The sequence below is a fragment of the Mesoplodon mirus genome (assembly GCF_964341445.2).
Source record: "Mesoplodon mirus genome assembly, chromosome: 1".
In the NCBI taxonomy this organism is placed as follows: domain Eukaryota; kingdom Metazoa; phylum Chordata; class Mammalia; order Artiodactyla; family Ziphiidae; genus Mesoplodon; species Mesoplodon mirus.
In genome coordinates, this window is record NC_138976.1 from 5,709,306 (window position 1) to 5,727,225 (window position 17,920).

At 40.8% G+C, this 17,920-nt stretch overlaps 1 protein-coding gene across 1 annotated transcript in view; it reads right to left on the minus strand.

Moving 5' to 3' along the window:
* Nucleotides 1-17,915, minus strand: part of ABL1 (ABL proto-oncogene 1, non-receptor tyrosine kinase) — a 134,799-nt gene extending 116,884 nt beyond the window's left edge. The window contains exon 1 of the mRNA XM_082614574.1: nucleotides 17,201-17,915. Coding sequence (XP_082470700.1) covers nucleotides 17,201-17,336 — 136 coding nt within the window. The 5' untranslated portion in view covers nucleotides 17,337-17,915. The remainder of the gene's footprint in view (nucleotides 1-17,200) is intronic.
* Between the last annotated feature and the right edge of the window lie 5 nt (nucleotides 17,916-17,920).

A 17,920-nucleotide genomic window follows, 5' to 3' on the forward strand; every position in this document is an offset into this window, starting at 1 on the left:
TCTCACTGTTGTGGCCTCTCCCGCTGCGGAGCACAGGCTCCGGATGCGCAGGCTCAGTGGCCATGGCTCACGGGCCCAGCCGCTCCGCGGCATGTGGGATCCTCCCGGACCGGGGCACGAACCCGTGTCCCCTGCATCGGCAGGCGGACTCTCAACCACTGCGCCACCAGAGAAGCCCTGGAGTTTATTTCTTAGTCTTTCTCTGGTGTAGTCTCTTTTGGCCTGCTCCTTATTACTGACAGGTATATTATTCTAGAATTATAAATAATAGTAGCAGCAATAATTAATATTTGTTAGAGGCTAAGTGCCAGGCATTGTTAGACATTTTTTACTTATTATTTCATTTAATTCTCTCATCAACAGCACAATCAAGGTAAGGACTATATTCCCATTTTGCAAATCAGGAACCAGAGACTCCGAGAATTAAAACGACTTGTTGCACTGCCAGCTGCTGGCAACGTGCTCAACTAGTATCTACTACGTCAGTCCTGATGCCTGCGGTCACACTGCTGGTAAGCGGTAAGCTGGGATTTGCATTCAGATAAAACCATGATTTCAATATCACCCCTGTCTCCCTGTTGGACTAGGAGATAAACACAGAAGCAGGAAATTGTCAAGGGACAAAATAACTATACGTTCTACAGTCTGTACTTTCATTTCTGGGAAGGTTTGGTTTAACATATACCGTCACACTGTCAAGCCTTACTTTTCCAGGTCCAGTTTTATTTATTAATTTGATCTTCAATTTGCTGGGAGCACATTCTACTCTTTTAAAAACAGAATTTAGCCAAAACCAAACAAGCAGGAAGTTAATAATCAGCCAAATTGGGAGCTTTATGAAATCAAAAATGCTAAATTTCAACACTGATAAACATTTTTCCATATGCACTTCAAAGAACAGAGCTAAGGTCTGTTATCAAAAGAGTTCAGGCTGAAATCTGAGGGAAAGAACTTTAGAATGAGAAAGCTAAATGTGAAAGTCATTTCCCGCTCACTCTGGGAGTTTCCATTTCCTATCATAAGCCAGAGTATGTAGGCAGAAGGAAGGGAGAAATGAGGAGGTTTGATTTTTTTTTTCTTTCTACAGAAAAGTGCAAATCAAAACAGCAGGGTGCTCTATTAGGTAGGCCAGCAAAAACCACCCACACACTAGACAATTAAAGGTCCCAAGGAAGGGTAGTATCCTCTCACCTCCCTACCTTTACTCCTTGCCCACTTGGTCTCCATAAAAGCAAACAGGTGAGAAAATTCAACTCCAAAACTTTAAACACAACTTTGGCAAAAGAAAAGAAAAAAAAAATATATATATATATATGGTTTGCTTGCTCAAAAAATTTTCAGATGAGTACATAATTTTGGGGACTTCCCTGGTGGTCCAATGGTTAAGACTCTGCACTTCTACTGCAGGGGGCGTGGGTTCAATCGCTGGTCGGGGAACTAAGATCTCACGTGCCACGTGGCACAGCAAAGAAAAAAAAACAAAGAGTACATAAATTTTTACAAAACTAGAGACTGCTGCACTATATAATGGGAACCACCAGAAATTTTTGAGCTACAAAATGCCAAACAGATTCCAACTTAGCATAAGGGCTCTGACGTTAATTGGTAACTATAATTTGCTTGCTCAAAAAATTTTTAGGGATAAAGGTACGTGATTTTTTACAAAAATAGAGACTGTTGCTCCACACAGTGGGAACCACGAGAGGGTTTTAAGCTACAAAACCCCAAACTTAGATTGTTCTTAGCATAAGGGCTCTGGCATTGTTTGGTAACTTTTAAAAATTATATGCCAAGGGCTCTGCACAGAGTCTAGCACAGAGAAAGCACTCAAAGGGCAGCTACAACAGGTAAGGAATGTATGACAACACCTGGTGTCTTAAGATGGGTTATTTACATGCAACCCATTGTCTGTGAATCAGGGACGGACTCCAGTTTTCCTAATGCACTTCAGAAGAGATGGAAGTGCTTTTGCTGAAATAGGGCTCAACCTCCAGCCAGCGGAGAAAAGCTTTTAAATGTAGTCACCAGTACTTCTCAGAAGTCTGTCAGGAGAGTGCAGTGTATTGGGTTAATAACTGAAAAGCCATGTGTGCATCCCATCTGACTCACTGCCAAGCGTGCATCCTCAAAATGACATCCACTGCAGCTGGAGCACATAAGTGGTAAAATGTACCAATATTCCTCTCAAACGGCCATCCCTTGAGTTCAGCCAAAACCAAAGACAACCAGAGAACACATATGACACTGTAACCTTGGTGGGCCTAGGAATGAAACTCACACCACAACAGAGGACTTAGACTATGGGGCAAATGAGACTATGGGGCAAATGGCCGAGTTCCTCCCTCTTGTCTGTAAAGCTTTCGATTTCTCCATCGAATCTGAATGAGATCCTTGCCAGGTAGAGTAATCTTGGTTGTAGGTTCTTCCCTTTCATCACTTTAAATACATGAAGCCACTCCCGTCTGGCTTATAGAGTTTCTGCTGAGAAATCAGCTGTTAACCTTATGGGAGTTCCCTTGTATGTTGTTTGTCGTTGTTCCCTTGTTGCTTTTAATAATTTTTCTTCGTCTTTAATTCTTGTCAATTTGGTTACTATGTGTCTCAGCATGTTTCTCCTTGGGTTTATCCTGCCTGGGACTCTCTGTGCTTCCTGGACTTGGGTGGCTATTTCCTTTCCCATGTTAGGGAAGTTTTCGACTATAATCTCCTCAAATATTTTCTCAGGCCCTTTCTCTCTCTCTTCTCCTTCTGGGACCCCTATAATGCGAATGTTGGTGAGTTTAATGTTGTCCCAGAGGTCTCTTAGGCTGTCTTCATTTCTTTTCATTCTTTTTTCTTTATTCTGTTCCGCAGCAGTGAATTCCACCACTCTATCTTCCAGGTCACTTATCCGTTCTTCTGCCTCAGTTATTCTGCTATTGATTCCTTCTAGTGTGTTTTTCATTTCAGTTATTGTATTGTTCATCTCTGTTTGTTTTTTGATTCTTAGGTCTTTGTTAAACATTTCTTGCATCTTCTCGACCTTTGCCTCCATTCTTTTTCCAAGGTCCTGGATCATCTTCACTATCATTATTCTGAATTCTTTTTCTGGAAGGTTGCCTATCTCCACTTCATTTAATTGTTTTTCTGAGGTTTTATCTTGCTCCTTCATCTGGTACATAGTCCTTTGCCTTTTCATCTTGTCTGTCTTTCTGTGAATGTGGTTTTTGTTCCACAGGCTGCAGGATTGTAGTTCTTCTTGCTTCTGCTGTCTGCCCTCTGACCTGGGTTCCTCTCTTGACAACTGGTCTGAAGAGGGCACAGAGTCCCCTGCTCGAGAAGGTCTGGGTCAGATGTACTGCAGCCCCCAGAGCCCCGGTGCTATGCAGTGGCAAGTAGCTGGGCGTCACCAATCCTAACCAACCTACTTTATCCCTTTTCTTAGGCCCTCATCCAAATTCCTTTTTTTTTTTTTTCGGTATGCGGGCCTCTCACTGTTGGGGCCTCTCCCACTGCGGAGCACAGACTCCGGACGTGCAGGCTCAGTGGCCATGGCTTACGGGCCTAGCTGCTCCGTGGCATGTGGGATCTTCCCGGACCGGGGCACGAACCCGTGTCCCCTGCATCGGCAGGCGGACTCTCAACCACTGCACCACCAGGGAAGCCCCCAATTTCCTTTTTACCACATTTTTCTTACCTCTCTCTTGTTTTTCTCTGTACTGGATTGTAAATGCCTGAGGACAGGTGTGGTCTTGCCCTCTTCTGGGTAAGCCACAATTCTTGGCCAAAACATGCTCTCCAGTGGGTTAACTGGCATCCCTGCTCATGGGTCTGCAATGGCATCTGTGGGCGCAGGCAGACCCATGACTAGCACTCACACAGAGCAGAGCAGCCGCCCACGAAGCTTAGGAACTTTGTACCTGAGCACAAAGAAGGAGGCAGTTTCCAGTTCTTTCCAGTCCTGCAATGAAAGGACATCCCAAAGAGCAAGGACATGGCTCTCTGGACTGTGTATTTGTGACCATTCATTATGGGACTCATGAATTTACTGATAAGTTCTCCAACAAGCCAACTTAAACAAAAACTTCATTTCTATTAAAGAATCATAAGTTACTGGCCCTTCTGACTCACTATCAACATCATGATTACACATTCTTACAAAGCAATGATGTGAACTTACACAGAAAGTCATATCAGGATTTGATCAACTTATAAAAATCCATCCAATAACTGACTTCATAAGTTGGAAACACTGTAACCCAAATGCACCCTGAAAACTGCTCTTAGGACACCTACATTTTTCTTACTTTGATCATGTATTACTTTTACTAGGACATGATTACTTTTATTTGAACAGGAATTAAAGTAACACTGATCATGCTGACTGGCTGACTGAACTTCGAATTACTTTCTGAATCAAATCTTCTTTGAATAATTTACAGAAATGCATGTTTTTTTAATAAAAAACAATGTAGCTATTTAAAAAATAATACACCTTTCTTATATTTCCTGAAGGCTTTTCTCTATTATGCCCATATCTTAATTAAACTTAAAAAAGCCCTCAAAAATTTTTTTCAGGAAACACTACACATTTAATTTAACTGACAAGACATGATAGCATGTTCGTGAATTAAACAATACCAAGGAGGGTGCTACTAATTAAACGTCACTTGTCATGGCTCAGCCGAAGTAACACAGGGCTATGCGGGCAGCTTCCTGCGAACACATAATAGAGGCAGTGCACTTTTCTGTATTTCAAGAGCTCTATTTTCCCTGCTAGACTGAAAAGGCTCACAATCACCCCCACCACCCAAAAAAAACAACACATTTCTCTAAGGGTAAAAAATGTTCCTTACCTTGTAGCCACTGAACAATATATTTTGTTTTGAATAGTGGGGGGGTGGAGAGTAATAACTGTTACTATTACTCATAATAGCATGTTTTAACATTCTTATGTGTTATCGTTCATCCACACAAACCACCGGATCCCAGCAACTAGCTCAAATGCGATTCTCAAACAAAAACAAACCTTCCAGATGTGTTAATAATGATCACTTTTTTTTTTTTTTTTGCTTTACGCGTGCCTCTCACTGTTGTGGCCTCTCCCGCTGCGGAGCACAGGCTCCGGACGCACAGGCTCAGCGGCCATGGCTCACGGGCCCAGCCGCTCCGCAGCATGTGGGATCTTCCCGGACCGGGGCACGAACCCGTGTCCCCTGCATCGGCAGGCGGACTCTCAACCACTGCGCCACCAGGGAAGCCCAATGATCACTTCTTAATTTCCATTTTTTCACTGCTGTTAAAAATATCTGAATTGCTGTTGTATTGAATAACTTAATATATTACAAGTGCTTGGACTAATGCCTGAATGTAGTACGCACTCATCAAATGTCTGTCACTTGTTAGTATTGTTAGCCTCCGGAAGGAAGGGCAATTGAAAGACCAACATTATCATGACATTTCTTTCCCCTTAGGCAATGTTCTGACTACATCTTAGGCTATGAGGTTCTTAGCATTGGGATTTTTTTTTTTTTTTTTTGGTTTTCCTCCTAATTGACCGTCATTCCTCAAGAACAGACACTGTTGTGAGGAAGAAGCTGTTTTAACATTTAGGCAAACGGTAGCCAGAAGCACTCTTCAAGATAGATACCGGAACTGAGCTGAGTCCTTGACCAGTCTCCCCCTGGGCACTCAGCAGGCTTTACCACTCTCCCCGTGGCTTCCTCGCAGCACAGTCTGGAACAAACATAAAAGGTCCTTAAGCCAGAAGTCCTGTGTTCTTCAAAGCGGCCCGGAGTTTAGCACGTTAGCTGGAGGTGCCAACTGCAGGACAAGCTACGCTGCAGGGGCACAGGAGGGCTGGCAGTGGCTGATCCAGGCAGTCCCCACTACCAACCCAGGAGCGGGTTTTAAGACCATATAAATAACGCATTATCTTTCCCAAAGTGGTGCTATAACATGGCAGTCCAGCAATATACCTCGGGGATGTAATGAGTACACTGTGGTAGGGAGAAGTAGGGATATCCCTATAACACAGGATTTCGCCAATTTTACAAAACATAGAAACAAGTGTGCAAGTAGTATGTAAATTAAGAGCCTGACAAACATAAAGACTTGTAACGTCGTCTGTCAGTGGAACCTGTCATTTTTCTCTCAGAAGATGGCGAGGTGGGACAACTGACCACGGTGAAATGTATTTGCTCTTTCAGCGAGGATACTGGTGGTGCAAGTGATGGTAAACCCAACGCAAACTGACTTAAACTACGAGGCAACACGCGGCGTCACTGAACTCAAAGTCCAGAGGCGAGCCGGCACAGCAGCACCATGCCGTGCCCGCTCCCTCCCCCAACTCCACCCCCCCCAAGGCTTTCAGGCTCCAGCCTGAGGCTGGCTGCCCTCTAGGATCACACGGACGACCAGAAGCAAAGATGGTCCACCCCCAGCTCCAGGGAAGAAAAGGCCTTGCTTTCCATCAGACTGCGTCAACTCAGAATGCCATGATTGTCTTAGACCAGGGGTGCTCAATCCTGGCTGCCTGTTAGAATCACCTGGAGAGTTAAAAACAAAAACAAGGGGACACTTTGCAGCCCTTATGGTCAGAGCATTCTCTCTATTTCAGTAGTCCCTTACCCTCCCTCGCAATAATCTTTTTGAATAAAATCTTTCATTAATAGAAAACCAAGCAAAAAACTGATGCTCGGGCATCTCCCCAGGCCAATTAAATCCTCCCTAGGGGTGGGACCTGGACAGAAGTCTTTTTAAGCTCCTGAGGAGATTTTACTGTACAGCTAGGGCTGAAAACCACCTCATCAGGCCCCCTCCGGAGGTTGGGATGGGGCTGTTTCTCGTGAGATACATGGGCAGTGACGGATCAGAGGACAGAGGATGCTGTTCAGGCAACCAACCTGGCCCTGCACAGTTCCCTACTGCAGCATTTGCCACATAATGAACCTGGTGAGATGGCTCACAGCAAGATAAATATGTATGTCCATTAATCATGTTCAAAATGCTCAACCTTGCTCATAGGAGAGCTACTAATTAAATCCATAGTAAATCCAAAATACTATCACTTACTTAAAAGTCCCAAAACTTGGTAACACTCTCTCAGCTAGGCTCTGGGGATATAATCACTCTCGTGCATTACTAATGAAGGGAATGTAGCTATCAACATAGTATCCATATTAATATCTAACTATCTGCTACTACTATCTACTAAGTAATATCTAGCTATTAATAAAAATGACAAATGCATTTACCCTTTAGCCCAGTACTCCCATTCCCACAGCTATACCTGCACAAGTATAAAATGACAGATATAAGGTTATTCTTGCAGCTTCGTCCGTAATAGCTAAAGACAGGAAACAACCTAAATATCCAGAAACAGAGGACTAGTTGAAAAACCAATGGTACTTCTAAGACAGTGGGATACAACAGAAACCAACGGAAAGAATGAAGATATCTATATTCCAATATGTAGAGATCCTAAGGATATATTAAGTGAAAATTTTTTTAAGTACAGAACAGTATACACTGCATGCTATCGTTTGTTTAATAAATATATATTTGCTCATATTTGCAAAAGAAACACTGGAAGGATAAGAGAAACTAATAAAACTGGCTTCCCAAAGGGAGTAGTGGAATAAAAAGGATAGACAGGACTGGGATAGAAGCAAGCTTCTCAGAATAGACATTTGTAATATAGTTTTATAGTTTAAATATATGTAATGTAGTTTTGTAGTTAAATCAGAAATTGTACTGTCTATTTGAAATTATTAAAAATTTTAAAATAAAATTTAAAACTGTCACAAAGCATGGAAAATTTATAGGTTTCTAAAATTATGAATAAAATTAAATTTATTAAAGCATAAATTGTAAATTATAAATGCCTAAATAAGGTCTTTTGTTATGCACTACCATCCCCAAACACCCAACTACCAAAAGGTAAGAATATTCAATATAGTGTCAAAAACATATTCCACAAAACAGTAAAAAAATAAACTTCTTGATTAGATGCATTCTAAATCTAAACACCCCCCCGCCCCATTTCAACGTTGTGAAGATTTTCAAAAGGCATTAGTCCATCTTCAAAAAAGTAATGTTTTTGACAAAAAAAATACTCAAGCTATCAAAAAACACTTGATTTCAACCCCAGCTCTATAATGAATCAGCAATATAATCCTAAAAACACGACTTCACCACCCTGAACCTCAGTTTTCTCTACTGAAAAAGAGGAATAACATCTATCCTATCTACATTAGAGATTTCCCCCAAAAAAGTATATGAAAGTGCTTTTAAAATATTTAGATCTTTACACATCCATAAGAAACACCCTCTGTAATTCAGGATTCTACAGAATCACCAATAAAACCATGAATTACTAAATGATATTGCAGAAGCATAAAGTACAGAAGTTAATGTTGAATCTACTCAATACCAGGGCAAATTCAGGAGTTGTTTGTTTTGACCAGATTCTTAATACTGGATTGGCTGCCTTTCTTTCTTTCTCATAAAAGTGAAAATGCCAAAAAATAAAATCTATTTAAGTGAAGCTTCCAATTAAGTTTAGGTATTACTATAAATTCAGCCCAATACTCCTGTGCTATACTGTATTTCCAGACTCAGTTAGTGGCGACAAGCAGCCCTTGGCATAAAAAGATAAAAGGTACTGTTGGCTCCAGCAGGGGTCTCCCCACCACTTAACCACCAAGATCAAATTGAACAAGTACCCCTTAACTTCAGCCTGTTTATCGCACCTATCCCACACTGTTGATTCTAAGGCAATAACCATTTTCCCAAGCAGATGGCCAATGGTGGTCCTCAGAATTGTAAACTGGACACAAAGAGTCTTTTGTTGGCTAGCTACCTTGTCCCCTTGTTCTGGGGTAGTCTGCTGTCCTACCCCAGACTGACACAGTTCATGATACAGAGGGGGCATTGAAAAAATCACTTAACTAGATTCAATTCCATATTTACTGAGCATCTAGCCTGTAAAAAATATAGTGCTTGACCCATGAAGATGTATGAACTTGGTCTCTACCATCAAGGAACCAAGTACTAAGTATCAAAGAAAATCTGAAAGAAAAATTTTAATTTAAAAGAATTTTAGGACTTCCCTGGTGGGGCAGTGGTTAAGAATCCGCCTGCCAGTGCAGGGGACATGGGTGTGATTCCTGGTCCAGGAAGATCCCACATGCCACAGAGCAACTAAGCCCGTGCGCCACAACTACTGAGCCTGCGCTCTAGAGCCCATAAGCCACAACTACTGAAGCCCACGTGCCTAGAGCCAGTGATCCGCAACAAGAGAAGCCACTGCAATGAGAGAAGCCCATGCACCACAACGAAGAGTAGCTCCCGCTCGCCACAACTAGAGAAAGCCTGCGCACAGCAATGAACACCCAATGTAGCCAAAAAAAAAAAAAAAAAAAAAAAGAATGCCCCCTAGAGTAAGGGCCATGCCTCTGGACTAAGGATAAATCCAAAATAGACTCAGTCTAACAAAACACAAACCAAACTTCAGGGTCAAAAGAGTATGTCAGTAACTTAACTTCCTGTCAGAACAAAATGAAAACCTCTCTAAAGTAAGAAAAGATCCAAAAATCCCTAAAATATAACATCCACATGTCTGACATACAATAAAAAATGATTAAACATGCAAAGAAGCAGGGAAATGTGATTCATAGTGTAGGGAAAAAGCAATCAATAAAAATAGACCCCAAGATGACCCAGATATTTAAATTAACAGACAGATCTTTATCATAAATACCTTCAAGGATTTGGAGGAAAAGATGGACCTAATGAGTGAAAAGATGGTGAATCTCACTAGAAAAATGCAAACTATAAAAAAGAACCAAATGAAAATTTCACAATTTAAAATGACAATATCTGAAATGAAAATTTTAAAGAAACTTAAGACTAGAAACTACAGAAGAGTTAGTGAACTTGAACACAGATCAACAGAAAGTATCCCAACTGAAAAACAGAAAAAAAAAATTAAGTTTTGGTTACGTAACAGAGCTTCAAAATACATGAAACAAAAACTAACAGAATACTTATATTTTCATTCTCAGTATTGCGTGTGTATGCCTTTTCTTTTTCTTCATCAATCTTGCAAGACATTCGCCTAATTTACAAATTTCTTTCAAAGTCAGCTTTTGGTATTTTTATCATTTCCATTTCTTAATTTCTGGGTTTTTTTTTTTTTTTTTTTTGGCTGTGTTGGGTCTTCACTGCTGCACACGTGCTTTCTCTAGTTGTGGCGAGTGGGGGCTACCCTTCATTGTGGTGCACGGGCTTCTCGTTGTGGTGGCCTCTCTTGTTGCGGAGCATGGGCTCTAGGTGCACAGGCTTCAGTAGCTGTGGCATGTGGGCTCAGTAGTTGTGGTGCACGGGCTTAGCTGCTCCATGGCATGTGGGATCTTCCCAGACCAGGGCTTGAACCTGTGTCTCCTGTGTTGACAGGCGGATTCTTAACCACTGTGCCACCAGGGAAGTCCCTTAATTTCTCTTTTTATTTTTACCATTCTCTTCCTTCTGTGTACTGTGGGATTACTTTGTTTTTCTAGCTTCTTTAGTTAATTGCTTAGCCCCCCTCCTTCCCCCACCCCTGCCATCTTTGTTTTCTAACAAATACTTTAAAAGCTAAAAAAAAAATTTAAGATAGAATTAAAAGCAAAGAAAACCCAAAATCTATCATCACAGCTGTGATTTTTAACACCCCTGCTCAGTGACAAAAGAGACCAAAAAGAAACTTAGCAAAAGTACAGATAAAAAAGTATACCAAAAATAAGTAAGGCTGTAGAAGATTTTAAACAGCACTGTCAACCAACTTGATCTAATTCACATTTATAGAAAATTACAACCAACAACTGCAGAACACATATTCTTTTCAAGTACAAATGGAACATTCAGTAAGACAGGTCATAGGCTGGGCCATAAAATTAATCTCAGTAAATGTCAAAAAACTGAAATTTTACAGAGGATGTTCTCTGACCACATGGAACTAAGTTAGAAATCAGTAAGATATCTAGACTCTCCCAAATATCTGGGAAATAAACACTCCAAACTCAACACATCAAAATCTGTGTTCAAGAAGGAGGTGGGACCCAAGCAGAGTTTTGAAAGGCAGGTGGGTTTTGAACACACAGAAGAGTGATGTCAGGGGCACAACCACCAAAAAGGCAAGGAGTCAGGGAACTGCAGAATACGCACACAGAAGACCTTAAGGGAGTGCTTCTTTTTACTGACGCTCATCATTTAAGTAGCAATTTTAATCTTTTTACCCCGTAGATCCAGATAATATGCCTGACATACTCCTATGGGTATAATTCCTAACTCAATCATGTTAACTCATCCTTTTTCCTCCCACTCATAAAATGTATCTCTTTGCAACACACTTCACAACACACCAGTGGTTATCACATGGAGATCTGAAGCACAGATCTTAACCAATACAAAATGATTTCTTGTTTTCTCCAATTTCTATTATTTTCTTTAACAGGATGTTTCATTTAAATAAGGTAAAAACTCTTTTCGTTAAATCATCTTTGATCATCCTCCGTTACTTATCCCAAGACTGAAATTTCCGTATTCTTCTATATTATAAGCATATTTCTTAAAGTGGCAATAAGATTTCATGAAAAACAAGAAAGCCATACAAAATGTATTAGACTATGGAAAATAACAGGATGCCTTAAAAAAAATGTACAAACATACAATTTTGCATTTTCTTAGTTCATGTACCACAACCCAATACCTAATAAATACAGGGATATAATCTTTCCAAACAACCTCTTTTTAAGGATCTGATTGAACTTTAATACCTATAAGACTCAATAGCTGTATGTTCTCCCACCTCCTGATGTGTTTGAATGCTTAGTATAATTTAACAGTGATGAGAATTACAGTGTTGATCTATCAAGTTCCTATTCGATTACCTTGAATAAACTTTTATTTGAAAAGAGTAGTTTTAAATTGAGAGTAAACAATTTCTTAAAATCATTTTTCAGTTAAGGTCACACATAGCAAAATATCTGATATAAACAAATTAATTAAGTAATACCTTGAAGGACACAGATGTACTAAGTTAAAATTAGAAAATCCAGAAATAATTTATAGAGAAAAAAAAGCTTCAATTTTTTTAAAGCATTAACTAGAAAAGCATTACAAAACTTTAAAAATTGAAATGAGGGCTTCCCTGGTGGCGCAGTGGTTGGGAGTTCGCCTGCCGATGCAGGGGACACGGGTTCGTGCCCCAGTCTGGGAAGATCCCACGTGCTGCGGAGCGGCTGGGCCCATGAGCCATGGCCACTGGGCCTGCGCGTCCGGAGCCTGTGCTCCGCAGCCAGAGAGGCCGCAGTGGTGAGAGGCCCGCGTACCGCCAAAAAAAAAATTGAAATGATTTTATATTCAAAATATTCACTACCAAGAAAAATAGGAAAAATTGTGTGCAATTTTTTTTAAACTCTGAAACTTTCTGATTTAGGGGGAAAAAATCCACAGAGATATAGGATTTAAAAATCATTCCCACGCAAAATTTGAATGTCGCACCCCCCCCCCCGCAAAAAAAAAAGATTCAAACTAATCCTATATAAAAATGTAAAGTCTTAATATCATAAACTACTGAATAGCACCTTACTTATATGAAAGACACATACATGGAGATTTCCCTTGGGGATGTCATACATTCTCCTAGCTTTAAATACCATCTAGAACCTGGTGACTCCCAGGTTCTCTCCCCAACCTGGACTGCTTCCCTGAATTCAGACTTGTAGACTCAACTGTGTATCTGTCATATCCACCTGGATGCTTAACAGGCACTTCAGCTCCAGATCTTCATCCCCCAACCCATTTCCCCAAACCCCGCTCCTCTAGTTTACATTTCAGTAAAAGGCAACGCCATTTTTCCAGTTATTCAGTCCAAAAACCCTTGACTTCCCTCACACCCCACGTCTCATATCGAATATAAGAGCAAATCTAGTCTGCCGTGCCTTCAGATATTCACAGAATCTGACCCCTTCACCACCACCACACCCTGCGCCAAGCCTTCACCATTCTCATCTAGGGTAGTGCCATCAACAGCCAAGTGGAATCCCTCCTTCCTCCTTCGCTTTCCTTCAGAACTTAGCAGCCAGAGAGATTTTATTAAAGCGTAAACCAGGCCCTGTTACTCCTCCCTCAAAATTCTCCCAACACCACATAAGTCAAAATTCTTGAGATGGACAACAAGGCCACATTCTTCTCCAGCCACCTCCCCCCACCGCCCATTTCTTCCCCCACAACTCTCCTTCTGCTCTCTCTGCTCCAGCTACTCTAGGCTCCTCCGTGAACCTGCTAAGCAAGCTCTGCCTAGGGCCCTGTGCGCCCTGATTCCCCTCTGCCTGAAAGCCATTATTTCCATGGCTTGCTCCCTCACCTCCCTCCTCAGGTCTTTATTCAAGAGCCACCTTCTCAGTGGGGCCTCTCTAGCCACCCTAACGAAAATCACCCCCCTCCAATATTCCCTGCCCCCTTTTCTATGTTATTCTTCTCCTCAGCACCTACCACCACCTAATATACTCTATATTTTACTTATTTAGCTTATTTATGGTCTGTCTCCACCCACTAGAATGTAAGTTTAAGAAGGGCAGGGAAGTGTTTTTATTCACTAATGTATCACCAATGACTAAAACACTACCTGGAACATAGTGTGAGCTCAATAAATATTTGCTGAAGAAAGAAGGACACACTAAGGTAAACAGGTTTACTAGTGAATGCTTTCAATCCTGTTTTACCAGCTTTCATAAAAGTGAATTTTCTGGGCTTCCCCGGTGGCGCAGTGGTTGAGAGTCCGCCTGCAGATGCAGGGGACACGGGTTCGTGCCGCGGTCCGGGAGGATCCCACATGCCACGGAGCGGCTGGGTCCGTGAGCCATGGCTGCTGAGCCTGTGTGTCCGGAGCCTGTGCTCCGCAATGGGAGAGGCCACAACAGTGAGAGGCCCGCGTACCGCAAAAAAAAAAAAAAAAAAAAAAAAAAAGTGAATTTTCTTTGTCAAGACACGGAAATTTGGAACATATGGTCCCTGAAATAATATCATGGTTTCCTTTTTTCCCCCTGCACATATGACCAGCCCTTTGACCCTGAAAGATCCCAGCAAAAAGCTGCCATCTGCCCACCCCTTTCAGATTCACCACCACCGCGCAACATTATTCTTGGCTTCCAGATTCATGTCTGGTTCAACGTTGTATGTTATGGCTGCGAGTTTTTTAATCCAATCTATATGGATGTTAACCAACTCTAGAAAGATCAGCCTGTGAGAGATCAAGAACCATTTGTTCCCCTAGAAAAAGTATACCCGAAGTCCAAAGAAATTGATTTGTCTTCAGTAAAACATGATCTAGGCAACTTCTTTCATTAAATTGTGCTACAAAGAAGTGATTATTTGGTTGGGCTCCCATCAATTTGGTTTTCAAACCCTCATAATTTTGGTATTACAAAATAAAACAAATTTGTTGTAAAAGGTCTGAAATATCACAAATGCAAAGTAAAAAGTGAAAGTTTTCTGCTGTTCCACCTAAATCCCAATTCCCTAGAGATTAACAACTATGTCAGTCTAAATTCTTCCACTTTTTTCTGTGCATGTACAAATAGTTAATTTTTGTTTTACAAAAATAGGGCCATATCATGCAGACTGATCCCCAAATTGCTTTTTTCCACTTACCATTACATGGACATCTTTCAGTGTTGGTACTTTACAGTATGCTGGCAATAAACATCCTTATATGACTTTCCTTTTTTTTTTTGCACACACCCTTATATGACTTCTTGATAGACTTTCTGTAGCAGCAGTTCTAAAATTTTTTTTATCTCATGACCACTTTACTCTCTTGAAAATTATATAGGACCCCAAAGTGCTTTTGTTTATATAGGTTATCTCATCAATATTTACCACAGTATAAATTTAAACTGAAAAAGTTAAATCATTTATTCATTTGTTCACCTAAAAATAAAGTTTATTATCACTGGAAAATAACTTGTTTTCCCCTGTTTATAGATAATTGTAGGTATTGTTCTCTGAAGCTATACCAAACTCGCTAAGTGGTAGTTTCTTAAAGATTAGTTTTGAGTAGAATCTAAAACTCTATCAATTAATTTTTGTATTCTGTTACATTAAAATCCAATGGTCCATCTTGCACCTTGAATGAATCTTTTTTACCTGTGCCTGATTTTATAACATCATGTGTTGATCATTTAGAAAATATCAGTTCACTGAATTATGTAGATTTTCCAAATAATACATTCCATTATAAGATATCAAAATAGCACGTTTGTAGATATTACCACCAATCTCTACATCACAGTAGCAGATACAGGTTTTCCAAAATCCTAATTTTCGCTGACAATAGACCCTACCAGTTGTCTTCCTTGAAAGACTCTGTTATACATTTTTTAATCTGAATAACCATAGTTTGTCGGTAAACATGGTAGTCCATGAAAAAAGCGGCAAGTTCAGCTCGCAACTAACCACTGCCCAAGCACTCTTCCTAGAGACAACCAGCGCACAAAATTACTTCCCCGTTCATCCACAGAAGATTAACAAGATACAAACAAGAGTCAAGAGTTAGTGAAATTAATCATTTTTGCTGCTTCACCAGGAACATTAAGTGAAAACCAAAAAAAAAAATTTTTTTTTTTTACTATGAGTGCATGGCATGAAGAATACAATGGCCACCATAGTTAGTCGCCACAGCCTGGATTCATGCTTAGGAGACTGCATTACTTTTGCACCAATAGAGCAAAGAGTGCAAATAACGTCTTAGTATTGTGTTAATACGGAAAGTTTTAACCTCTGGACCCCCCGGAGGGGTATAAGGCACATGTAAGGCACTACAGTGTTCTATACCAGGATAGTTTCCTAGAAGTGAGATTACTGGGTCACTGGTATGTATATTTTAAATTCTGATAAGTTTGGCCAAAGCTCTCCAAAAAGTCTGTACCAATTTTCACTAAGGGTTGCATGATCATCACTATTTAAAAATGTAAACAATTCACTTTATAAATCCTGAATTTGGGAAGCGCCATAACATTACTGTATTTGCCTGTCTAAAACCAATGCTAAAATATAACTAATGTTTCAAGGCAAAGTAAAATCCAAGTACTCAGATTATTTAGATGACGATTTCCGTTAAGAAAATCAACCTCAACTGTCAAATGCAAGTTCACTGAATAGAGAACTTTGTTCATTGTAGTCACCCATTGTTAAGGGTATTTGTGATTGAATTTCAAAGTATATGCTACTTGCACACGTCCTACATTTGCTTATTGGGTGGGTGGGCTCAGTTGATATTTTAATATAAAGTACACAGTTTGAAAAATGTCAGGCTGTGACAGTACAAACAGGACCCTAATTAATTGGTGCATGGCTGTCCCCTGTCCCAGACATCAGTCTAAGCTGACGCTTAGCTTTAAAACGTCACGCAAAATTACTGGACGTGACCAGTATAATATGTACTGTCAGCACTCAAATGTCAGTGACTTTCATAAAAATGTCAAAGACAACCTTTCTTGTCCCAAATGTCATATGAAACAGGGAGAGGGGCAGAGGAAAAAGCTCCATCCATGGCAAAGGAATACTCCTGGTGTAAGGTGAAATAACTAGAAGCTGGGGATCCTCAATTCACAAGGAATGCTGTCTCCCCGGCCTCGACTGTTCCCACATAGCTCCAAAGTGAGTATTTTCAAGTTCTACTTATGACTGAAAAGGTCAAGAATATTAGTGTCAACTAGGACCTGTGGTTTTTAACTTTGAGGGGAGCACAAACCCCTTTGAGGATATGGTAAAAGCTCCCTGTAGGTAAAGTAGTAAAAGATCCACGCACCGCAGGGGAAGAAGACCCCATGCGTTAGATCAGAGCAGAATCGTGGACTATGGATCCTGAGAAACCACTTAAATCCAACCTCCTCAGGAAGGTGGAATAGTAAAATGGCGTGTCCAAGGTCAACAGTGAGTTAGAAGGGGAATCAGGCAAGAAATAAGCAACTCAAAGAGATTTTGAATAAAGCCATCCAGTGTCACCAAGTAACTTTTTCTTATACAAAGAAAGTCCCACCAGAAACTAAGAGTTAACTACAGAAACAGAAGTTTTAAGTAAAACTGGAAAGAACCGACACAAGGGCTGTGGTTCAAAAGTTCCTTAGGCATCCCGAAGCTGAAAACAGGACCAGAAAGCTTGAAAAGCACTCACCATGTTCCACAAAAACATTGCAGTGTGGACCCCCATGCCTCGATGATTCTTTCTTCCCTGCTCCTTTGATAAAGTGCAGGGCAGGCAAACTTGGCCTTCTCTGGTCCCCAAGAACTTTTCCAGGCTGCTGACCCATAAAGTAACGATAGGCACCCCTTTCCAGAAGAGGGTTCAAGATCTTTCAGAATGATCAGTGAGCTTAGAAGGAAAACGATCTATATGTGGGATTTCACATTCACCGCATCTCCACAAGTCAGTCATTGAGGTCAATCACAAGACATCTTCCATAATGAAAGGAAGCGAAGATTTTAGGTTGACATATGTAAACAGAGGAGTTCAGATTATATTCGCAGTTTATCAATTCGAAGTAATGTAATTGCGACGTGATCCCAAAGTTTCTTGATTTTAAGTGTCTTTTACTGGCTGAGTAAGTTTCTTCCCTTTCAAGGAGAAAAACCTAAACAGAAATATTCACAGGGTATGCTGTACAAGGGTCAGTAAGGCTAAAGTCATGTCGATTTCCACACATCAAGGAAACGTTGATCGTGTCTGGATGCTCCTCCAGAACTTTTCCTGGGGAAGTCACCCAACCCCTATCTTGGTGTCTTCATCTTCCGACAAACTTCCTGCTGCACTAGCTGCCGCTCCTGCTTCTCTACCCTGCTCTCCGGAAAAGGACACGGGTCACCCCGACTTCAGCGAGAGCTGGCCCTCCACTCA